Source organism: Maylandia zebra, linkage group LG14 (assembly GCF_041146795.1).
Source record: "Maylandia zebra isolate NMK-2024a linkage group LG14, Mzebra_GT3a, whole genome shotgun sequence".
In the NCBI taxonomy this organism is placed as follows: domain Eukaryota; kingdom Metazoa; phylum Chordata; class Actinopteri; order Cichliformes; family Cichlidae; genus Maylandia; species Maylandia zebra.
Window position 1 is genome coordinate 15,545,750 of NC_135180.1, and position 25,557 is coordinate 15,571,306.

The 25,557-nt window shown below is 43.8% G+C and overlaps 1 protein-coding gene and 1 long non-coding RNA gene across 2 annotated transcripts; one reads left to right on the plus strand and one right to left on the minus strand.

The window, feature by feature from the left end:
* Positions 1-3,545: 3,545 nt before the first annotated feature.
* Positions 3,546-15,487, minus strand: LOC112435929 (beta-secretase 2). The gene is made up of 9 exons (XM_024805022.2): positions 14,951-15,487; positions 10,715-10,803; positions 10,367-10,583; positions 8,533-8,664; positions 7,879-8,013; positions 7,465-7,566; positions 6,817-6,966; positions 6,550-6,718; positions 3,546-5,258 (listed from the first exon to the last, which is right to left on the minus strand). The coding sequence occupies exons 1-9, from the start codon at positions 15,242-15,244 to the stop codon at positions 5,017-5,019; spliced, it is 1,530 nt and encodes a 509-aa protein (XP_024660790.1). The 5' UTR covers positions 15,245-15,487; the 3' UTR covers positions 3,546-5,016.
* Positions 15,474-22,959, plus strand: LOC143422044 (uncharacterized). The gene is made up of 4 exons (XR_013101660.1): positions 15,474-15,614; positions 17,371-17,551; positions 20,504-20,605; positions 21,545-22,959. It is a non-coding gene; the product is annotated as an uncharacterized LOC143422044 (long non-coding RNA).
* The last annotated feature ends 2,598 nt before the right edge of the window (positions 22,960-25,557 follow it).

Below are 25,557 nucleotides of genomic sequence, written 5' to 3' on the forward strand. Positions count from 1 at the left end.
ACAAACTGTTTCACTACGGACCTGTTCCTCAAAAGCTGGCTACATTAGAGACTATTGCTCACTCCGGGGCTTCCCCAGAGGCTGGGTTACTGCCCTCAGTTTACTCTGGACCCCTGGAGGCCAAGATGCCAGCTGTGAACTGCACCGGGCTGTCACTGCCTGAGCAGGGTCAGTGCTCTGCGCAGCTGCAGCCCTCCTTATGTGTGCCGGAGGCCCACGTGCCTACTGGTTTTGTTTCATATGTGCCCGAGGCCCACGTGCCTACTGGTTTTGTTTCATGTGTGCCCGAGGCCCACGTGCCTACTGGTTTTGTTTCATGTGTGCCAGAGGCCCACGTGCCTACTGGTTTTGTTTCATGTGTGCCAGAGGCCCACGTGCCTACTGGTTTTGTTTCATGTGTGCCAGAGGCCCACGTGCCTACTGGTTTTGTTTCATGTGTGCCAGAGGCCCATGTGCCTACTGGTTTTGTTTCATGTGTGCCGGGGGCCCCGGTGCCCACTGGTTCTGCGGCTGTTTTCGCTGGGGGGCCCGAGGAGCCCGTCCAGCCTCCTGCTTCGCTAGCTGGGGGGCCCGAGGAGCCCGTCCAGCCTCATGCCACACTGACTGCCACGTCGGCTGGGGGGCCCGAGGATCCCCCAGCTAGCGAAGCAGGAGGCTGCTTCTCCACCTGTGGCTGCTTCTCCACCTGTGGCTGCTTCTCCACCTGTGGCTGCAGCGTTGCCTCCTGCAGTACCATCACCTGCAGGGCTACCACCTGCTACTGCCACGCCTCAGCCTGAAGCTTCAGCCTCGCCTGGTTCTGGTCCAGCTTCATCCTCACCTGGCCCAGCTTCAGCTTCAGCTTCAGCTATGGCTTCGTCTTCGCCCGGCTTCAGCTACAGCTTCTTCATCGCCTGGCCCGGTTTCGTCCACGCCTGGCCCGGTTTCGTCCACGCCTGGCCCGGCTTCGTCCTCACCTGGCCCAGCTTCAGCTACAGCGTCAGCTTCGCCTGGCCCAGCTTCAGCTACAGCTTCTTCATCGCCTGGCCCGGTTTCATCCATGCCTGGCCCGGCTTCATCCTCTGCTTCATCCTCGCCTGATTCTGGTCCAGCTTCATCCTCACCTGGCCCAGCTTCAGCTACAGCGTCAGCTTCGCCCGGCCCGGCTTCAGCTACAGCTTCTTCATCGCCTGGCCCGGTTTCATCCACGCCTGGCCCGGTTTCATCCACGCCTGGTCCGGTTTCATCTCCAGCTTCATCCACGCCTGGTCCAGCTTCGGCTTCTGCTTCAGCATCGCCTGGTCCAGCCTTCGTGTCTCCATCCTCGTCTGGTCCAGCCTTCGTGCCCGCATCCTCGGCCACAGCATCCTCATCTTCACCCACTGCGCCTGGTCCAGCCTCCGCTTCAGCGTCTTCATCAGCTTCGCCTGGTCCAGCCTCAGCTTCAGCGTCCTCATCAGCCTCGTCTGGTCCAGCCTTCGTGTCTGCATCATCCTCTGGTCCAGCCTTCGTGTCTGCATCATCCTCTGGTCCTGCCTTCGTGTCTGCATCATCATCTCCGCCTGCTGCGGTCCCGGCTTCCGTGTCCTCAGCCTCGCCTGGCCCAGCCTCGTTTGGGTCTGGAGCTAAACGGCCGTTTTCTGGACCGCTGGCCGGGCTACTGGCCGGGCGCCGTTGCGTGACTGGCCGCCGTTGCCTTCCGCACGGCCGGCCCCCAGACAGCCATCGCCTGAGCGGCCGCCGTTGCCTTCCGCACGGCCGGCCCCCGGACCGCCATCGCCTGAGCGGCCGCCGTTGCCTTCCGCACGGCCGGCCCCCGGACCCTCTTCGCCTGAGCGGCCGCCGTTGCCTTCCGCACGGCCGGCCCCCGGACCCTCTTCGCCTAAGTGGCCGCCGTTGCCTTCCGCACGGCCGGCTTCCTGAACCTTTTGTGCGCCTCCACGGCCTTCTTTGTGGCCGGCCTCCTGAACTGTCCCATCCTGGCCTCCTGTGTTATCGGGCCCCTGGCCGGCCACCTGAACTGTGTTTTGGACTCTGCTCCCCTGTGAGTTTTTTTTTTTTTTGTGAACATTTGTTTGGGACTCTGGGGCCTCCGTCTTTGGTCTTGGCCCGGTCCCTCCGTCCTGGGCCCCCTGCCGCCCGCCCGGATCTGGTGGTGTGTTTCTGTGGCTGTCGGGGGCCAGCCCTTGAGGGGGGGGTACTGTCATGGTCCTGCGACCATGACTCAGTGACTTTATGTTTATGTTCTTTATTGTTATTACTTTCATTATTATTCATGGCTGTTTTGGGATGGTTTGTGTTTGGGATTTTAGACACTGGGTTCTGGGTTTGTGCTCCCTCTGTTGGTCCCTGGTGTTAGTGTTCCCCTGTCTCGTCAGGTTAATCAGGTCCAGCTGTTTCCCCCACCTGTGTGTGATTTCCCAGTGTCTCTTTGTGTACTTATAGTGTGTGATTTCCTCTGCTCCTCGTCGCGTCGTCTGTGTTCATCCTCTGTGTTCATACCTGGTGTAATCCTCTGCGTGCTCTCCCTGCTGTTCTCCATTCATGTTCAGGTTTGCCACTCCCTTTGTGTAGTTTCTCCCAGTTTAGTTCGTCCTTAGTTCTGTTTGCCATCTCCACTTTATGTTCAGTATTGTCAATAAATCACCTTCACATCTGAGTAAGTGCTGCATCTGAGTCCTCCTTTCCACTCTTCACACGGCCGCTGCCCCGGACCGTGACACGTATAGTGGCAACTAAAAGTTGTTCTAATCAATCATTTGTATCAGTGTACGTTTCAGCCGTATGCTTAGCAACACTGACATCAAGTAGCATTAAGCTGTATTGAACATTTGACTCGTAGTTCTCAACATTTGTGTCATGAATTGAGCAAGGTACTTTGAGGAAGCCAGAGCATGAGTCTGATGACACAGCTTTTTAAAATACCACAATGACACTGCTTCTTATTTTTTTCTTAAATAAAGGAAAAACAGCTGTAGGCAATCACAGCTTTTTAGAAAATATAGTACAGCCTTTTGTTAAAGGTTTTATGCAGCAAGAAAAACCTAGTCTTTACTCGGTGTTAAAACCGGGTAAAGGTGGTGACATACATCATCTTTCAAGCTTGTTAGAATTGTACAAACTCTGTTTTTGCCTTATCTACTGTATTTCTATTTGTTTACACGTGTTTTGGCAAATTAAGCAGAAATGAAGAGCGGCTCAAGACTACACTGAGAGACATTTAACCATTAATCAAGATAATAACTGTTACAGCTCTAATATTGTGATGATTATGAAGTAATTATATTCATCTTGACCTTTTGTGTTAGCATAAAAATATTTGCTATTAGCAACTTACATGCAGATAATGTTCAAACACAACCAGATGAATTGTACTTCTGTTTACAGAGGTATCAACCCGACACGTATACAGAGAAAAACTTACATTGAATTATTGCCATTTTCTTTTTCATAATTTGTTACTTTTTGAAATTACTTTATCTATTATAAGCTACATTTAAGTACGTTTTATTTTGTTGTATTTCTCATCCAAAAAGAAATAAAAATGATTTAAAAACGATTATGTCTTTGATTTGTCACAAGTTGTTTTATTTACAACACAGTTTACAATTTTTGGCACAGAAAAAATACACTCATAAATAAGCGAGCAGTTTTAGATTCAAGTGTGCTTTCAGTGAAACAGTCTCACAAATTGACATTTTTTCCGACATGTTAGTGCAGCTTGGGTCAGATTACAGGAAGCTGAATGAGGCTGAACTGTGGCGCAGCATCTTCTGTGGACTGTGTATGGACCTTATTTCACTGGTGCGAACAGACTGCAAAATGACATTCAATAAGTTGATTCTTTATCTCTTTTTTACTGCTAACAGGAATGTCTGCTTTGCTAGAACGTTAACTGAAGCTCACAAGTAACAAAGGAAATCAATGCTGAAGTGTTTCTGTATATGATTTGTATAAAATGTGCAGTATAAACACCCTTTGAATTCTAGTCTCAGAAAGCAAAGATCTGGAATAATTATAATTACAATAATAATGATGATGATGATACAATCACATTCAAAGAGACTTAAATATAAAGCTGAGGGTATACAGAATGGGTATAGCTACATTAAAATAATAAACTACATTACAGAAGGAGAAATATTGATCTTTCGTTTTATATAACACTTTGATCGACTTTGGAAGTGCAATTCAGCAGAGTAAGTCCCAAACTGCTGATACTGTTCTAGCAGAGAGCCGAGACCACAGAGGCACTACAGGCGCTGTAAACACAAGTCTAACTTTTCATATTCTTCCTATTACCAGTGAGCAGCTTTACTTTAATTAGTTTATTTTTTATGTAATATCTCTGGGTAATCATTTGACTCCACAGACGAGTGGAAAACTTCAAAATAGATCCAAGAAATAGATCCCGTTGTTGGCATTAGATTGAACCCCCCCCCCCCCCCCCAAAAAAAACAAACAAACAAACAAACAAAAAAACCAAAAACGAAGGCACTTTTGGTTTATAAGGCTTAGAAACCTAGAAAACACCTTTTGCATGGAGATGATATCAGTGTTATTATCCTTCCTTCTGGATGTGCTGTGATTGTCTGCACCGCTGAGCTGTTCTTTGCTGTGATGGTTAGTGTGTGTATACTTATTAACTGCTTTAAAATTTTTAATTTTAATCTTCTAGTGTTATTGAAGTTCTAGATTTCTCAGAATACCTTTAGCAGTTTTAATTAGAACAAGCCCAGTTATGATTTGAGTGCCTCCACCAGCCTCTGTAGGTGGATTAAGGCAACGACCACAAAAAAACCAACAAGAAAATACAAATTCACCACCAACAGCTGTTTTTTTAAAGAATTGTTCTGGGGATTTTTCCCCTTCAGAGGCAGTTGATCTGTCTGTGCGACTGCCTCTGTGGGCCAAGCTGATGAGTCCAGTCTAAAAATCCTAAGTCAAGTGTCATTGGTCGGTGCAGCCTCTCGTGGAGGCGCTCTGCTCACTGTCCGACTGTCCCTTCCCCGGGTTTGCTCTACTTTGCCCTCTCAGTCATTTGATGCGGTGTCGTACCAGCGAGGACTCGTCCGTGATCTCACCGTTCCGGTTTCCGCATCTGCAGGGCAGGATGAGCATGAGCAGCAGGATGAGGAGGGCCAACGCGCAGACTGCCATCAGGGCGTAAGATATCATCCACACAAGAGGCTCCTTCAGTGGGCCGCCAGAGCAGTCGGCCGCCACGTCCGCTGCAGAGAAGGGTCCCTCGATCTCTGACAGAGCCACCCCATCGCTCACTGCAGTGACGTATGAGAGAGGTCTTATAACATGATCTCATTAAACCAAAAAAGCAGCATTAAGTTAGCATCACTCATACGCCCTCATTCAATACAAATTTAACAAGTGCCAAATAAAAAGAGTTAACCTGTGACTGTGAGCTAATGTTTGAGAAAAGCTGGAAAGACAGGTAAAGAGAACTTTTGCTGGACTGAGAGCTAGCTGAGGCTATCTTGACAATGAGCAAATGAACGTTTTAAACATTTAAACATTTAACTGAACAACTGTTGCTTTTAAAAGTGTGCAAAATCCATTTTTCATTCCTGTTTTTCCTCGTTTAAGGAACATTTAGAAATTGCTAAATATGGTCTCTTTGGCCGACCGGTCATGGCCGACGGCTGCCCTCCTGGTTCTGCTTGACATTTACTTCCTGTTAAAGGGGAGTTTTTCCTTGCCACTGTCACCAAGAGCTTGCTCAAATGGGGTCATCTGATTGCTGAGATTTTCGGTGTATTATTGTAGTCTTTACCTTACAATATAAAACGTTTTGAGGGTTCCTGTTGTTGTGATTTAGCCCATAAAAATAAAATAAAATTGAATTTGGTGGAACTGGAAGAAATTATTCATGCACAATTATTGCCTTGTTTTTACCTGCTTAGATAAATGATCTCTTTCATGCCTCCAAATGACACAGACCATTAACACATTGCAGCAAGCGAGCTCACGTCACTCCTATTTTATAATCTTTACATTGGCTTCAGGATGTCTTGAAATTCTTGTTCTCACATACAGAGCATTAAACAGCCAGGCTCCAGACTTTATCCCAGCTTTTTAATCAAGCACACTGCTGCTCGTAGTCTTCGATGACGGGCTCAGGCATCATTTTTTTTTAAACAATGGCATTTAACTTTCTTATTTATTTTACCTGCCCTGCTTAGACATTAAATGCTGTCACAAGCCTCCAACCTTAAGCCTACAAAAGTGTTTGCTCAGTACACAACAAAAATGAACTTTGTACTTTAGTATTAGGGAGGGAGGCTTGGCCAAAGTTCATTTTTCCACAGAACTATGAGGAAGTGCCACTGAAGGCTTAACCTTTGACGTTTAGATCTCAGTGAACAGGACACTGTGTTGAGCTCTTGGTCAGGGAGCCTGAAAGTGGCTGACTTTAGGACTTTGCCTGTCAGTAAGTTATCATTAGCTGATGTCTGGTTTACTCTGTACTTTAGGATTTCTGCTGTAGTTTCTCATAAAAAGCGAAATATTTACAGACATGTAACTGCAGTAAGTGGCACCAGTATGAACCCTGACCTGCACAGCTGCTGGGTGCGAAGCCCAGTCTCCGCTGAGTGCGATCAAACATTACATAGAAGCCTTCCATAACAGTGGCGCCGATCACCATGCCATTTGTTGACGACGACACCCCGAAACGGAAGCAGTCCAGCGTGCCGTCAACGTCCGTGATTGGCTGGATGTAAAGCTGTGACATGACAAGAAATGAGGATGAGATGAGTTTGTCTTTGTTTGATGGAAGCTCTAGAGAAGGAATGATTATATGATTATATATGTGCCTGGCACCTGAGGCAGAATGGTGACACGGAACGACTCGCTGGTGTTCGTGGCCCTCAGGTAGATGGACAGCTTAGGGAAAAACCTCCAGGGGTTCTCTCCCTTCATCCAACATGCTAACTTGGTGCCTTCCCAGAACCCTGAAGAAAACTCCTCGATCTGAATTAAAAACAAAAACAAAAAAAAAAACACAGGAGGAAAGAGAAAAAGAAAATAAGACAGTCACAGTAAGAAATTGACAGAGACAGAAAAGAGACAGTGCGAAGGATAAAAAGGATAAAGACAGAAAAAGAAGGTCAACATAGCACCAAAACAAGTTTTGATGTTCTGCTTTCATTTTCCTACTTTGTATTCATCTGCAAGGATGTGGCTGCTTTAATTGAAAATGTTGCCTCAAAGTTCAAATTAACCTTGGGAACTGTTTGTGTGCAGTTCCAAAAAGGTGAGAAATGTGCAAAGCCTAATGGTAAATAAACAAAGGCATGGAGCGCGCGCGCACACACACACATATATATTTTTATAACAGGAAAAAAAAACCCTCGATCCCTCCACTTAAAGCTACTACGTCCTTGAACAGTGAGTGTGTGCTATTCTCCCCTGCATATCTTTGCTCTGACAACATGTTTCATCATTGTCTGTGGAGCGGAGGCAGCATACCAGAGAGCTGCGTATGATGGCTTCTACCAATGCATTGAAGACGTTGACAGGAAGTCGCAGCAGAGTCGTCCCACTGTCGACTATAGCTTTATCCATGTTATACTGAAAGAAAGAGAGAAAGAGTGACGTGCGGTAGGGTTTGTTCTCGCTGCAACGGACTCCTATGGAAGACCTTGAGCAAACAAAAGAATATAAAATGAGGAAGTTCTTTCACAAGCAGACAAACTGGATTACACTGCTCTGCAGCACTCCTACTCAGCTTCTCTTACATTTCAGTGTTTTAACCTTGACACAGCAAGTTAATCAAGTGCTGTGAGTCAACTTCCAAGTCAAAGTTACAGTTCACTTTGAAATAGTGCAGTGTGGAGTTAGGATCAGACAGTGAGAGAAGCGATTCAGACCGTGAAGTTTTACCTCTCTGCAGTCCAGATTCAGATTCTGGTCTCCCACCTCCAGCTTCAACACCTCCACCTGGTAGTACCACTCTTCTATTATAGGGGTGTACCACACTGAGCCTCGATACAGACTTGGTTCAGCCCCACCCATTATCTAAGAGAAGAAGATAACCAGAATTACTGCCTTTTATTTTTTTTGCCTCAGTAAATCAGCTAAGTTGCAGTTTACATATCTGTTTAGCTTCACCACTTCAGTATCTAACTAAACTTAAAATTAGAGCCTGATAGGAATAGGATTCTTAAGACAGATAAATACCGATACTTAGTGATCTAATTCTGACATACCCTGCTATCTTATCCATCTGTCTGCACCAGCGGGTCACATGATGGAGATGCGGTGAGCGAGGCACCAAGGTCGAAAGTATTACGGCGACAGACTTGCTCTCAGCAGGATGCTATCTTAGCTTAATTAGCTCCAGTCAAAGTAGAAAGGCCTTCCAATGTGGAAACACAGTGACATGAAGGACATCAGCTATGACGTTTATAAAAAGGTGCTGGTCACACACACAAGCTATCAAAATCTCAGACAGAGATCCAAAATATAAAGACTGTTTAAAACCAATGTTTTTATCTAATCAAACTCCTCCTTGGGGTGTTACTTCTGACTACTCACAAGACTGCCGCCCGTAGTGTCTGTTTCGCTGCCGGCTGACAGTCCAGCACCACACATCTGGAGGGAAAAGACGTCAGGAATTCCCAGCTGTCTCACCACGGAGTTGAAGAAGGGCTCCACGGACGAGTCAGGCTGGTGGAGACACACAAGACGGTGTTAAATAATGTTGATCGAGTGAAACCTTTACACTTGCGTTTCATACCTTTAGCTTGTGTAACTACACAGATTGTAAAAGCTTCACACACAACATCGTAGAAAATCAATCACCTCAAACATCAGCTCTATTGAATGGAAATGCTGAAATGTGTTTTTATGTGACAGCGGTGTATCATCAGTTTGGACTGTGATATGTTCACTCCTGTTTTCCTCCACAGTGTCACCATGTCATGCATGACAAACAGCCTGGAAGAAAGTTCAACCTCAGCACTCAGGAGTCGCCAATAGCACAAAGTGGTCAGTGTAAGCGTATCGGCTCCACAATCACTGACATTTGATTCCAAAGGTTGTTGCAGTCAGCGCAGAATGAAGGTACGTATTGTGCAGTTTGCGCTGACGTCTTTAACGCTCCATTAAGACGAGATTAATCTGTTAAAAAAAGCTGACACTGGGTAAAGCACCTTGATTTAGCTCTTCTTTTGAAAAAAGAAAACTGATTAATTCACATCTATGGTATAAGGGGAGATGGAAGTAAGAGATGACAAAATACAGCAACAACATAACCTCACCCCATCATTTTATAAGAAAAACACACACTCCTGTAATTATATCACAAACAAGTTTTCTTCTTTCATGTGAAAAGTGGATGATGACATTCAGATAAGATTAGACCGCAAAGTTATTCAGTGGTTTAACAGAAATGGAGGCGAGCAGGAAGCCATGCAATGCTGTCACATTCCCTTTGTGAAACCTGCATGTTCACATTTTCTCAGGTTTTGCTTCCTCCTTCTGCTCTCATCCTTAGGTTTGTGTTTAATTCCACATACATGGAAAACAGCACTTTAATTAGCCAAATCATTTTGCAACGATTCATACAGAAACAGAATTCAACCAGAGTATGGTGTTTGTGCTCCAAAAATGACATTCTGCAAATATGACACACCAAGAAATTGACGAGTAAGGAGCAAATATCCCACGGAGAACACAGGTGGATGCTGGGGCTGTTCCAGGGGTTAAAACAGCAGTGACTCAGGGCAGCAGTCAGAGGATTTGCAGCTTAAGTAGACTGCTAAATTGGAAGGGTGTTTGATATGTGATGTGAGGAGTGGGAGGCATGTAAGTGAGAATGACGTTGCCTGTCCGGACAAGCTCTGAGGATTCACTCAATATAATTAGTTTATGTTATTTTAGTAATCAATGCTTTTATAGTCACTTCGGTGGTGCTTTTGGTAGCACTGTTGCCTCACAGCAAGAAGGTCCTGGGTTCAAATCCACCAGCTGGTACTTTGTTTTGTTTTCCCCACTGTCCAAAGATATACATGTTAGGTTAGCTGGCGATTTTTATATGGCTGTAGACCTGAATGTGTCTCTCTGTTAATCCTGTGATAGACTGGCAATCTGTCTAGTATACCACGCCTTTCACCCTATGACAGTGGCTCCAGGCCCCCACAACCCTGAATTGGACAAGTGTAAGAAAACGGTTGAACAGAACACAAATGAAATAAATCAAATCCCCATTTTTTTCACAATTCACATATGAGTGCGCCAAAACGTCTGTGTCGTCTTTGTTTTCATTAGAGTGTAAAACAGCTTCTTACTAGTTAATGTCACACTGGGCAGAAATCAATGACTTTGCTTAATAACTTTACGCAAACTTGTAAATGAGTATCTCCCGTACCCGTGCCAGCACAGGATAGGCCAATCCCAGGATGCCTTGCCAGTTGATCCCAGGGAGGAAGAAGCCATCAGAAGACAGGATGGCGGCGATGTTGATGTTGATGGTCCCGTTTGGGCCTCTGGGAATAGAGACGCTGTCTATTCCCAGCTCACCTTCCCAGTTGCCTTGGGTGTACCTTACAGCTACAGTGCGACCGGTTGAACGGTAGGTACTGGAACTAAAAGCAGGAGAAAAGAAAACAGAATATGTAAACAGTTACAAAGCTATATATAACAAAAACTGAATGTATTTACTATGTTATACTACAGTTATTACAAAATGCAAGCAGGCAGTATTCCAGCCACTCACAGTGCAGTGTTGAAGTAATGAGTAATAAATTGGTGTGGAGCTGCAGCCACGGCAAAGTTACTGCTACCCGTATCCACCAGGATGTTCAGCTGGAAAACAGAAGGCACAGTTTGTTTTAACAATCACTCCAGCTATCTGTTACCCCCCCTCCCCCCACTTACATGGCCCCAGAATCACATGGTAAAAAAGAAAAAAAGAAAAAAAAGAAAAGAATGACAGCTAAGCACAGTGGGATGCATTCACAAGCCTTTAAGCTTTAAAAAGACATTAAAGTTTGTTTGCAGATATGATTAGAGGAGAAGGGAGAAAGATAGATGTGAGAAATTTCCCCACAGCATGAAAACACAAAAGGTAAATTACACGACAGTTCTCAAGGAAACAATGAAAGGGAAATGGGCCATAAAAATAGCCGAACATAAAGAAGGTTATATCTCTTTTAGGGGCGTTTCGTGCCCATCTGAAAGATTCATATAGGACCGTAAATGGACATTTTCTCTGGAGGAAGAAAACGCAGCTTGGTTGCAGCTAAAATTAATTACACATTTTTAATAACGTCTGTAAACATTATTTTAGCAGCACACACGAGAGGAAATGATACACATGAAGTTGCAACGGCACTACTTTTGGTTCAGTTCTAGTGTTGGACAAACTGGTGTGAAAGGTCTTCGTCATTAACAATGCACCTCGGACGTAAGTGTTCACTGAATGTGTGATCTGAGAGTCAAACACGACAGCCTCAAGCTGCTTTCATGACTGTATGACCTAACCAGTTGTTTGGTATGTGTCATGTGAACAGTGGGGACGAGTTAACAGCACTTGAGATCAAGTTGTCTTCCAGGCATCGAGTCAATGAACAGGAACAAATAAACAGCAGACTTCTGTCACCTTCATGTTTCAGCTGTGGCCATGTTAACACTCGCTGGCAAGCATTCGCCACCGAGGCGGGGGTCATAAACCTAATGCCCCGACGCCACCTGATGAATCAGCAACAAAGACTCGTGGCAATCTATGAAAACTGAGCAGCTCATTAGACATGTTCAAATGTAAACAGCGGTTTCAACAACTGATCGACTGTCGCCTCGTTGCGTTTGCCTTTACATTAAGGCGCACCACAACAGCGGGCAATAGTTTACTTAAATTACATTTCAGATAAACGCTTGTTGACCATTGTTGACCATTACGCTACACTGTTTGCTTATGAGCGCAAACTTTCTTACTCATTTCCTTGTAGCCGACATCCCACCGGCATGCTCAGGTTCATTTGGCCTTTATGAAAGCAGGTCTGTAATTATCAACCACATGTTATCGACTGGTTCACTCAGCCATGGGAAACCCCTGTTGAGCCGGGCTTATCAGTTCCTCCTCATTGCGCTGGCTCCTGTCCCACCACTGTCACTGTGCCATCCAAAACTCCTCTGCCACCTTAGCAGATGGCAGCAGGCCACTCACACAAGGCCTGAACCAGTCAAACAGGCCTGACTGGAAAATTCTGATATCCTGTGGTGAAGGAGAATAGCGAGAAGGGAAAGCAAGGGCAGCTCCTTATCCCCACACCACCTATCTTTTTACTAGTCACACTATCCTCCCTTTGTCAAGCTTCAGAGCTTCAGGCAAGTCTCTTCCCCTGCTGAGGCAGTCTGCAGTTGAGCGTTCGCTGTCTAATTGGCGGTAGCTCCATGGAGGCAGCGTGCATCTGCTACCTGTTTGTACCAATTAGCAGATGTGAGGCTCTCCAGCCAACACTCAACCTGTGTGTGCCACATGCTAACAGACGCCGCAATTAGTGGCTGATTTGAATAGTGCCTCATTGAACACCGCGGCCCTGTAATCACATCATCATCTAGTTAGAATAATATTGAGAGTATAACTCAATAGTATCGAGTTACACGACATTTTGCCACCGCATAAACAATCTGAACCAAAGCAGATGGCTCTCTGCTGGCAAGGTTTCACTATAATTACGGACAGAACAGGGACATAAAAGACTAGAAGATCAAGAGGTGAAGCTTCCTCTATCTTTACTGTGCATCATAAACCAATTAAAGAAGTCTGAGCCTACAATTATGTTCACACATCCGTAATATTAACATCCTGGAAATTGTGCAAGAACGACTTTAAACGCGAACAAATAATAAAAATGGCTGTTTAGCAGGTATCTGTATCAAGTTCAGCTTTCAGGTGGTTTTAATGCTTGATGCAGCAATATGGATCCATTCTGCGATTAAGCGAGCTAGCCTTAAAAAAAACACTCCATAATCTCCATAATCTCACACAAATGTGAACAATTCAACAAAAAACAAAGAAACAAAAAACTAAATGGCAATAGCCAAACCCCTAAACGTGTCATTAACTTTCTGTGAATGTTCTCTGCACAGAAAGTTTCCTGACAAAGTAGGAAACACACAGCTGTAATAAAAAAACACCATAAAGACTGCGCCCTTTCTGATTTAATGTTTTGTAAAGGTGAGCCACCACTGACACATACATACTCCTCCCAATAGAGAAACATATTTAAAATACCAATATGCTGAATATAACTGAATAGTAATCTTAGTTCCAGTGCTAATGCATTGATGACATTTGCTTAACTGACTGACTTTTATGATTGATAATCTGTTGTTATACATTTACCTGTTGAATAATGATAAGTAATAAGGGTAAAGGGGAATTTTCTTCTTTGGGGAACACTATAAAGTGTTCTTTTCTAGTAGGACAAAAGTCATTAAGCATACAACGCTGTGACTTGATAATAAGGAAGTGTGGGAAGTGTACTCTGGCAAGTGCTGCAATGTTATCCTCAGCGACATGGCAGGTAGCGCAGATAAGCCTCTGTGAGCCTGAGAAACTGAGATGTGCTGCCCAAGGGTCTTAAAAGCTCTGATCTGTTTAACTCGAGATGCCCCGGGGCAACAGGTCAACTTACTAATGAGATAATTCACCTTTGCTTTAAGCTCCAATTCAAAGACAACTACTTTACAACACAAAGGCAAATCGCTGCCACCCTTAAAGCCTCATGTATTTTTAATAGTGACGGGAGCTCCAGCTCACCCAGATTTAGTCCTCCTCAATTATTAATATGATCTTGTTAGGCGCTTTACATAACAAGCAGTATAAAAATGACGTTCTAATAAATTACACATACGCATTTCCAAGTTCTGCAACCAAAAGAACAGCAGCCAACGAATATCCCTGCTGTAGAGCAAGTGCTATTTTGTACAACTCTCGGGGTGCTCTCTGCTGCCTGGGATCCTGGTAATCCCTGTCAGCTGCCTGCTAAGAAACACTGGTCCTCGCAGGCAGCATCATGTGAGTGCATGTGAGCCAGAGAAAGAGTGTTGGTGTTGGTGGTGGGGGTTTAGTCTACAGACCCCTAGGCTATAATGAGGCTGAAGCACCCTCACAGCTATATTATCCTTCCTCCGTGGTCCCAGGCGAGCCTAAATGTAAGAATGTACTAGACATACTTATCTTCCCATGACCCTCTGCTGCAGGGGTAAATTTAAACCTCATATTTTGAAGTATAGACTTAATAGCTTGAAAAAAAAAATATGGCTGTTAAACGAGTCAGTGATTGAACATTGGTGGTGGCTTACGACACCAGCTATCGTCCACCTACGATGAAGGCTTCATCTCCACTCACACCTTGCATCAGGTGACCTCAACAGGTCACAAGATGTGGTGGGGTGAAGTCTCACAGTAGTTTCACCCTTCCCACCTTGGCTCATGTGACGACTCGCATGACCAAGTGGATCAGGGACCCTGAGGACCACTTCCAAAGGGGGCAACCCTCCACTGGGGATTAAATACCTGACTTCTTTCTTTTTTTTTTTCTTTTTTTTTTAAGAAATGAAGGAGCCTCTTGGGTAATAGAGATCTAGTCTGTTGCCTTATTTTTTCAAACGTTCAAGATTACCTACACAGACATTTAAAAGCATATTTAAATACACAGTGCTGTATAGATGGGTATCCATGGCCCTGAGTCAAAACAAACACACCCAGCCCACCTTCTGACCACTGGATCACATGGTGGATGGACCAGCCCCTATTCACACATACACAGTAAACACACTACAAATGCATCCAGGAAAAAACAAATAAACACAAAAACACACAACACAGCGCAAATACAGTGATTAAAGTGGAAAGCTGACACAAGTGGTGCGTTTAAGTCTAAATGAGAAACGTAAAAAATATTTCAGAGAGTTAAAACAGACAGGAGCTCAGGAGCTACATTACCTTTTGACCAGGAGTACCGATTGACATTTCTATGTAGTAGCCTCTCCCAGAGTCTCCTTGCAAATTATTCACCATGTCCAGAAAGTTCACGGTACCGGTGGGATCAGAGGCCAGAGAGAGACCGCTTCCATCAGACTTTAACGCTACTCTCCGAAGAGACGTCAAATTCACATCCGATGAGACGTTGTACTTCCCTGGGTATATTTTCAGCGGTATGGAAAAGTAACAATAGGACACGCCGAAGTACAAACTCAAAGCAAATGCCACAAACGAAACGAAAGTTGAGTATGCCATGTTAGTTTTTTGTTGTTTTGTTTTTTATCACGCCAGTAACAACAGAGAAAGTCTCAGAAAAAGACTCCTGTTCCGTGCTCAAACTTTTCTCCTCAAGTTTTCACACTGGCCCGTACTGCGGTCGCCATCATGGAAACGATCCCGCTTCATCGTCAAAAAGACACCGTACATGGTGACATGCTTCCGCGGTGTGAGTGACACTGAACTGTCCGCTGTCGATCGATTTCCAGCGAGAAATTTCACCTCCATCTACTCTTACGACGGCGCCAAGCTAGCCCAAACAGAAGACTCAACTTCCGGCAGTTGCTTTCAAGTTAAAGCACACGTAACTGTTGTAACGGCCACACAAAACAGGCGTTTAACACGCTAGGTAAAGTTAGATAAATTATGAATGGGATTTATGCAATTTTTGCATTTCTAAAAGCTACTTTCAGTCGCTCCCTTATTCGCAGTGTTTGGTTTGCCAGATTTGTATTTTACACCAGATAAGACAACTCCAAAAGGTTTTCTGTCTCTCTTAATTCATAGCGACTCTAATAGGGGTTTATTATTAGACAGATGTAAAGACATTTGTGTCTCATCTAATTCAAAGCCAGTCGAATAGTGGTTTATTTTGAAGGCGCAGTTGCCGAGCTGTAGGTTTTTACCACATCCTTTACTCCTGGTATCAGGCTGAGTGATGTGATTCCACGATGCATGACTTCCTTCCACAACTTGGACTGCTGTAAACCGGACTGATAGCACTGGGGGGCATGTGCCCATTTTTAAAAGACTGTAATTAGATTTCCCCACACTACTCCAAAGATTTTGCTTCACTTATGTGATCAGAACAAATTGTTTTTTCTGTCATCTACCCGAAACCTTTTGTTGTCTTTTTGTGGTAATCTATCTATCTATCTATCTATCTATCTATCTATCTATCTATCTATCTATCTATCTATCTATCTATCTACTTTTAAAATGTTATTGTGGTGTCTTTTTTCCAATTTTAAACACCCTTTAAATCCTGTTATTGGGATTGCTGTGCAGCTCCACATTTATGTAGTGACTAGTATTAGTTAACACAGCCTCAGTTCTGATTCCTCCCCTAACCAACTTCCTCATCATGGCCAGAGTATAAAACACCTGTGCCCTGTATCTTGGCTCCTGGTGTCCAGTTATGTAATTAAATGTGTCTTAACAAAGGTTAACTTTACATATTAGTTCAACGTAGTGTATGTGGGTTAGCTTCTTGTTATGTGTTTGTCCCTGTCACCTGGGGCCTGTACTACAACCTGGTTCACTTACCCTAATGTTACACCATTGTGGTTATCACCTGGATGAGAAACTGTAAGCTTTCCCAAGCATGAATACGAGCCATTCAGCCGTGTAATACAGCAGTGTAATACAGTATTTAAGCTTTCCTTTGGTAATCAACACTTTATGAATGTGTTTAACTGGAACAGTGCTCTAAGTATTAGTCCATTTAAACCCAACTATTTGCTAAAGCATAATACTCGCCTTAGTCTGGTGAGTAAGACTAAGGCCTAAGAAGAATTACAGGTTTATGTTCTTTTAAATTGTGTTTTTTTTTCTCATGGCATGCAAGCTACATAGTTTCAGCTGCAACATCAGCTGTGTTAAACTGTTTAGTGGTGAGTAAGGAGGTGGCTTATAAGGATATTGCTTTCAAAGGAGGAGAAAAATGCAAGAAATAAAAATCTCCTTTCCTTACCGCGCTCCATCAGGGACACACTAACTTTAGATTCTAACAACTGGACCCTTATGGTGTCTGCACACTGATATCTGAGGGATCTCCCAGGAGGTATAATACCGTTCTCTGAAAAACTGGCCTGTAGGTGGTTTCATGCATGTTTCTCGTGACTCAAACATGACCTACATGAAGCAGCTGGATCTGCAGAATAAGTCATTATGGTAATGAAACAATAAAGTGTAACCCTCATAACACTGGGAATCAGGGCTAAAATAAATCCTTTGTGTTACAGACCTCTGAGAAGGTGTGAAGGGTCACAAGATGCTTATAATTTTCAGTAATCTTTGTGGTGAATCCTAATGCACGTTTGTATTAGACTCCACTGCTTTCCTGGATTTCAAAACAAACTCTCGTCTCTCTCCCCCCCATGCAGATACTGCTATGTTATGAGTTGGTGCCTGAGTAACCCATGGAGTTACAAAGGTAACTTCCCCTTGGTAGGGTCTCCCAAGGTAAATGGGTTATAGGTAGGGAGCAACAGAGACCCAGTTACCTTACCAGGGATGGGATACTGGAGCACCACCCTGGAGCCAGGCCTAGTGGAGGTGATGTCGGTGAGTTCCTGGTGGTCGGACCTTCACCCATTAGACACAACTGTGGCTCACTGCCTGCTCGGGGAGCAATAGGTGCATTTAGGCCAAAGACTGAAGCCTTGTTTTTGAATATGGATTGAGTTTTTGATATGTTGGTCATTGCGAGTTTTAAGGTCTTATGTGTTCAAATTAATTGTGTAAGACACTATTCTTGTTTCCTCCCAGCAGCTTGAGCCTCTGCCTAATTATGGAAAGGTTTATTATAAAATGTCTTGTCGGTAATGTCTGAATTTACAGCATCATTTTTATATCTTCGTTTATTGCTCCACCCATGTTTGTAAGGGCTTTGTGAAGATATTCTACAAAGATGACTCGGTTCAAGTTATACCAGTATTTAGGACGCTGAAACTAGGCTTTCACTAGAAGTCTTAATTCCATTGTTCAACTTATGTGTATATCTGAAAGTCTACAATAAAAATACCTGTAAGTACTCAGCCTTGTGCATTGGAAAACCCATGATGTCTAGTTATTTTTGTATTTTTAACACCACACTTGAGAAAATGGTCAAAATGATTTGTGGTTATAAGCCTCTGAATAAATGGTAACATGTCCAGTATCTTTTATTAGCACACCACACTCCAAGTATGCTATGTGTATAATCTTGTTCTGAGTGTAACCAGTGGTTTGCACCATGCAAACTCTCTGTATTTACGTTCACGAGGGCATCTCTTGGTTGGTTGAGACGCCTGCCTCTTCAAGTCCTATTGGTTAGATGTTTTCTTAAGCATTGAAATAATCCTATCATTCACTTTATTTTTCTTCTCGAAAGACTCGAATGCAGCTCCTTGACCATGAAAATCCATTCCATCAAGCTCTCTATGCACTGTTCTTGATTTATTCTAAAGAACACAAGTTTAAATGTCTGTAGTGATTGACTCTGCAGAAACGTCTGTGTACTATGCACCTCAGCATCTGCTGACCCCACCCTCTGATTTTATGTGGCCTATTACTTTTGCTTTTAGTGGTTAAAATACCACCAATAGTTGACTGTGGAATATTTAGTACTGAGGAAATTTCACAACTGGACTTGATGCACAGGTGGCATCCAATCACGGTACCGCGCTGGAAGCTGTCTGCATGCCTAAGTGCTCGATTTTGCACACCTGTGGCCATGGAAGTGATTGGAACACCTGAACTGAATGATTTGGATGGGTGAGTGAATACTTTGGGTAAACGTGGAGCATTATGTCTACTTCATTTGTCATGAAATAACGAGGGAACAGGCCTCAATTGGCAATGAAACTGCCTGTCGATCAAATGTCCAATTGTGTTTGTCCCCATTACAATGGGGGAAAGTGTATAAAAACTGCTGAAAAAAACCCAACAACTTTTAAATAAAGCTGAAAGTCTGCCCTCGCAAAGACTTAATATTGGTTTAAAACCCATGATGGTGGCGTACACATGGAAAACTACAGAAACTGTCTTTGTCAAACAAGTTATAATTTGATATATATCCACCCACCAACTTGTGAACTGTTCACTACAGTATTAGGGAACAAAACTTTTGTGTAGGCATTTCAACTTTGCATGACTTCATTCCCCAAGTTGGAAAGCTTTACGTGCATGTTTCAGCTGAGACGGCTTCGGTTCGGCACTGACAGCGTATGGGGAGAAAGAGTAAGAAAGGAAGGCAAGATCGCTGTCACAGGTCTTCTCCATGCTGCCTGTTTCCACACACAGACAACCAGTGTCTCACACTGAATACCTCATGAGTGCACAGTAGTGTCACATGTTCGGCTCTTTTCCCTGTCCCCCACCCATGCTTGTCTCACACCCTCATTGAAGTTAATCGCTATAGTTATATTAGCCTTAATAATGTGGGAAACTACTGTGACCACAAAAATTTATCTTTCTGGTGGACTGCTTGTCATGCACTGGGTCTTGTGAATGACCCATTTAAGCACAATTCCTATTTCTTCTTCCCTGGATCTTGGGGTATTTCCTTACCCTGAGAGTTTTAAAAACAGGACGAAGCTTTAATGCATCATTTGTCTGGTAGCCTACTAACCCCTTAATGCAGAAAATCAGGAGGTATGTTATATATCCTTTGACTGAAGAGTTTAACAACTTTTTAGGGCTCTCTACCTGGTTTTGTTTATGAAGTCTTCTAATGAGAAGTGGAGCTTTATGTCATTTAAAGCCACAATATACTTGTAAATTTGTAAACACGTTAAAAAGTGTACCAATTACAAATTAAAAGTTTTAGCTAAAGAGTTGTAATGATGATCAGATCAAACAGATCTAATGGAAAAGACTCCTTTTATTTAATCTTCGGTTTCGTAGAGATCAGGTTCCATCAGATAAAGACTCATTGGTAAAAAAGACCAAAAGTGATTCATCAAAGAATGTAAATTACAACAAAATACCCATTCATGACTTTTATAAAGTGTATTTTTAATAATGTGCCTGTCTTATATCCAATTCAATGTTTCTAATCTGGTCCTAAAGCCTCTCCCTGCAGTTCCACTTTTGCCCACAACAAGGCGCTCAACACCCTTTTTGTGCCTTTAATCCAATCTAAGAGAGCTGTAGCATCTGGTGGATGAGCAAATTAGACAGCTTAGGGGAGCCAGTGGTCCTACATTTGGCATTGCAAAGCTCCTTTACTGGGACATCGGTACTTAATCCTCACAGCTCTGATCATTACAGCTGATGAGAGGAGGAGACTGCTCCACATTGTCTCAAATGCAAGCCCTCCTCCTCAGCCTCAACAACAAACATCGACGTCTAAGCACAGATGCACATCTAAATGTAACATTATGCCAACTAATTACCACGATGAATTTAATATATATTTATTAAATTCTCATAGTTTTGTTCTCTAAAGTAAATTATATTATAGCAAATTATGTTTTTCTTATTGATTAATCTGCTTTAAACTCACTGGTTTTTTTTTCTTTTCTTTTTTTACAGCCAGTCAAACTTTCCTCGAGCCTGACATCAGATATGTAAATGTCTGATTTTACCTGACCAGCAGGTGAAAATATATTTAGTGCACAGTCATCTAAAAAGAAAGTAAGTAGATGGTAACCATGTGGAATTAAAAAAGTGCTTTCTGTTTTTACAGGGTTTCAAAATTGTACATGTTTGATTTAATAATTAACTTGGGATTTTGGCAATTTTGACATAAGTGAGTGTGAATGAGTGAGTTCTCCTTTTGTTAAGAAATCAATGCAGCATAAAACGTGTTTAGAAGCTTAAATGAAACTATCTGAAGATCAAATAAATGACTATTTCTAAAGATTACTGGCTATCGGCTGCCACAGTGTAAGAAAGTATAGGATGTTGTAAAAATGTTAACACTGCACAAAATATCATCTGAACACTTGTTCTTACTCTTACCAGTCTAATTTGACACAGTGCATTATTTTAAAGCATAAGCAGGTCTATCAAACAGGTTGATCATAGAAATAAATATTGTGCTGTGAAGTCCCGAATTAGCTCTGCTGCTTTCTCGGTGACCCCAGCTCTCATCCTTTTTATTTTTTTTAAAGCATCACGCAGGGCTATAATAATCAGGCCTGCAGACAGCCCAATCACTGTAAGTGTATAATGCTGCTCAGAGGTTTGCTGAATCTGCTAGCATTTTGAATGCAGTGTAATTACAGCACAGATATGATTGAGCTGGATGAGCGGTAAATGGGGATCACAGTGGGGCAGATCATCATAATCAGGCTGTCCACATGTTTCTCAGGCAAATCTCATTTTTTGGTATCTAATCAGCAGTGCAGTGTATTAGCAAAAAAAAATGGCTGGGGTCAATTAGCTTTTAGTTTAGTGGACTCAAATATTTAAATACATACAACGTAGCTTGCTTTAAGAATTAATTTAGGCTGAGATTAAAAGGATTTTTTTGCACATCTTTGTTTTTGTTTCTTCTCTGCACGGCAGAGATTGACATATAGTTAGCCTGTTCTTCATAACAAGCTACTTCCCCGTCTCTCCTTCTGCCAGAACTGTCAACCGCCTAACAAGGTGCACATATTCACAGCTGCTGCTGCAGGAGATGAGCCCAAATGAGGAGAGTCTACATAAGATGAGAGGGACGTGCCAGACAACAGGTGCATGGATACATCACGGCTCATCCACTGGCACCACACTGTATGATTCCAGCCATATAAAAGACAGCTGGTTTTGATCTGTTTCATTTTTTTTTAGATCGATTACTTGTAACTGTACAGCAACTCTAGCTCCTCAGACAGGCGGGAGTATGACTAAGGGTGTCTCATCCTAGTCTCACAGGCTACTCACACTTACTCTTCCCCCTGTGGTGATAGCGATGCCTCTCCACAGTGTATCTGTTTGTTCATTCATAGGAAAAGCATTAGTGACACGTAGATGAGTCATAGAGGCTTGCGTCTAAACAGTCCACGGCATGTCAGAAACCCTGCCACCCTTCTGCTCCTCGCCTCAAGGCACTACTCATACCCTCACCAGTCTCCCTAGTTACTCTAACTCGTACATATGCATACATATGCCTCCTGTGTTTTTTCAAACAGAGCGGATCCCACCTGATGTGTTGGGTGCCACAGAGCAGATGTTGCTGTAGTTGTGGGCTGGACTGCAGTGGGAGGCTGTGGACATCCTCATTACTGAGATGCTGTTGGGGTTCTCCTCTCTAGTGGGATCTCTTTAATGAAGTGGTTCTTCTTATAATCATTCACTCTATTCACCACACACTGTAAATACAGGAAATTCTGCGCAGTAGTGAGCAGTCTTGGTGAATACAGCTGAATCCCATAAATACTGATACCTCAGAGAAACAAGAAAGGTAGTGTGCAATCTGAACTATGTAGATTTTTCAGCTCAAATCAGAAATGAGAGGCCTGCCAGCACTCGCAGGAATGTGGATGTTTACAACGTTAATTGTGTTGTGGTGGTTGTTTCAGTTATGAGAGCTCAAATGATTAGTCACATCCATCCACATACCCAGAGTTCATCTTCAGGGTGGCTGTCAAAATGTTGTATAAAGCAGGATTATGACTGTGCAGTTAAAGACAATGGGAATTGCTCACCTTATGTCATAATTTAGAAAGGGAATACAATAATTCAGTGTGAACGAGGACACATAGGGAACCTCAGCGGTTGTTACCATGTTTTTAATGTTGCAGTTATTCAATGCTTCACTATATTTTACAGTCATATACTGTTTATGGAGATTAGAGGAAGAACACTAAATTAAAAAAAAGAAATGGCACTCGCACAGCTGACAGTATCATACTGCACAGCTTATATATTGTATACAGTTTCATGCTAGCAGATCTAGCTCCAGCACTTCACTGTAATTTAACAGGGAATTTTATCATAGTGCATGAAATCTGTAACCATCCATTCCAATCTGCCCATAGATGCCATCGCTTTCAGGTGAGACATGAGCATAAAGGTTTGCTTGTGCCCCCCCCCCCCCCCCCCCCGGAAAAAAAATAATAAATAAAAACAAAGAACAATTACTTCGATGGTCTGCCTCCATAGCCGAATAAAAAAGACCTTCCCCTTGTCCGTTTTAAGTTTGCTGCGGGAATTTCGACATATTCCGGCCTGGCTGCGTTAATTGTAAAGCCAGCAGATGGAGCAGATGTGTGTGTTTATACAGTATGTGTCACACTCCCTCTGTGACTTTCAGAGGTGATGTCAGGTGCAACACCTGGAGTTTGTCTCCTAATTAGGATGGGCGTCTCCAAGGCGATACCCAATTAGAAAAGCTGAACCCGGCTCTCGGGGCTCACGAGCGGATAGAGATCAGATGCATCTCATCTCTCACTGGCAAATTGCTTTCATCAATAAACTATATTTGTGGTGCTGATACTGTATTTCTGTTCCCACTAAACACATTTTCTCACACTCTTCCACACTTATATCACACTCTTGTTTCCCCCCCACTGCAGGCTGAAGAGAAAATCGGGCAGCACGGTGGTTAGCACTGTTGCCGCAGAGCAAGAAGGTCCTGAGTTCAATTCCAACATCAGGCCGGGGTCTTTCTGTGTGGAGTTTGCATGTTCTCCCCGTGCTTGCGTGGGTTCTCTCCGGGTACTCTGGCTTCTTCCCACCGTCCAAAGACATGCAGCTTGTGGGGATAGGTTAATTGGATAATCCAAATTGTCACTAGGTGCGAATGAATGTGAGTGCGAATGGTTGTCTGTCCCTGTGTGTTGGCCCTGCGACAGACTGGCGACCTGTCCAGGGTGTACCCCGCCTCTCCCCCTATGACAGCTGGGATAGGCTCCAGCTGTCATAGGGCGAGGGGCGACCCTGAAAAGGACAAGCGGAAGCGAATGGATGGATGGATGGATTGTGGTGCTGATACTGTATTTCTGTTCCCACTAAACACATTTTCTCACACTCTTCCACACTTATATCACACTCTTGTTTCCCCCCCACTGCAGGCTGAAGAGAAAATCCACTCTGAAAGAATATTATTATGAAGGCTGGTGCACCGACTCACCTTGCAGTGCGGTATTCAGTCTCCTTTGCGCTTGACTGTGTCCCTCTGTTCTTACAGCTATCTATCAGTTTCATAGCATGCAATCTGCATCCTTCCAGCCTCCCACTTCACGCCCACCAGCGTTGTATCTGTTGTGTTCTGCATGCATGTAGTGTGCACAGAAACAAGAGCATTGTGTTTTTGTGAAGGCTCAAGTGTTTTCATGTTCCTCACCCCCCCTTTCTGTATAAAAAGAGACAGGAGCTCCTGGGCAGAGAATACCCACCGCAGAGCTGCCCGGCAGGGTTAGGGGGAGTGTAGAGGATGCTCGGCCCCTGGCTACTTGCTACTCGTAAAAGAGGGGCAATAAGAGCTCTGAGGTTGTTGTGTGGTTGTAGGAAGGACTGAGCGAAGGCTGGCGGGGAGGAGGTTGAAGGCGTGAGGGGGGGGGGGGGGGGGGGCTTCTTCATACATTTTTATGACCACGTAGATAAGGTCAGTAGTGTGCCATCGTTACTAGGCAACACTGCGACCCTGAGTTGGATTGAGTTGTGAATGTGAGAAGTCAGATATTCTTATTACAACAGCCCAGCTTCGGTTCTGCTGTGTGCATTTGTTAACAAGCAGCCTGTCTCCGTGTGCCATTCTCTGCGCGAGTCGAGGCTGAAGGACTGCTTTAACTGGACGATTAACTGTGGCACTGAAATAATTAGAAGGCCATTGATTGGGTTATTAAATTGTTACAACCATGTTGGTGATATACTGGTATCTGTGCGCTCTTCAGATACGTGATGATGGTAATGGTGATGAAAAATGACGAGCGGGCGTTTGATTATATATTTTTAATGATCCAGTTCATGTGGGGATACACTAGACTGTGGGCGTATTGATTTTTCCAGTTTTGAAGCAGAGAATGGAGAAGATGGAGACCAGGCACATATGCAGCCGGAGTACAAATCACCAAAAAAAAAAAAAAAATCCACCCTATTCTCTCCCTCCCTTTACTCACACTCTCCACCTTCACTCCCTTCCCTCTCCACTGCTCCTTTCTCCGTCCCCCTCTTTGCCATAACCCTCTCAGCTCTCCATCCTCACTTCCTTATTTCTGCCACTCCTCCAGCAGGTTTTCATTAGGTTCCCCCTTCCACTCCTCTCCCCTCCCCTCCCCTCGCTTACTCTCCTGCTCTCTCCTCCCATTTCTGTCCCCTTCAGCGTCCTAGTTTAGCACGTCAAGGTTGGCTACAGATATGCTCCTCTGTGTCTTGGGGCTAACCAATGGAAAACTGTCTGGGGTTGCTGTAGCAGGCTGGGGTGTTGGTATTACGAATTGAGGAGGAGACGAGAAAAGGTTGCTGTGTGTGCTGTGGTCCGTTTTGCAGAGTCGAAGCGAAGTCTTAAGCACGTGACCCTGAAACGCTTGCAGGGTTAACAGTCGATATCTGAAAAATGTGGTCTGAAAAAAAAAAAGCAGCTCATTTTCTCACAGCACAGTTGAACAGACGACTTCATTAACTTTATTATTCACCACAGCAACAACAAACGCTTC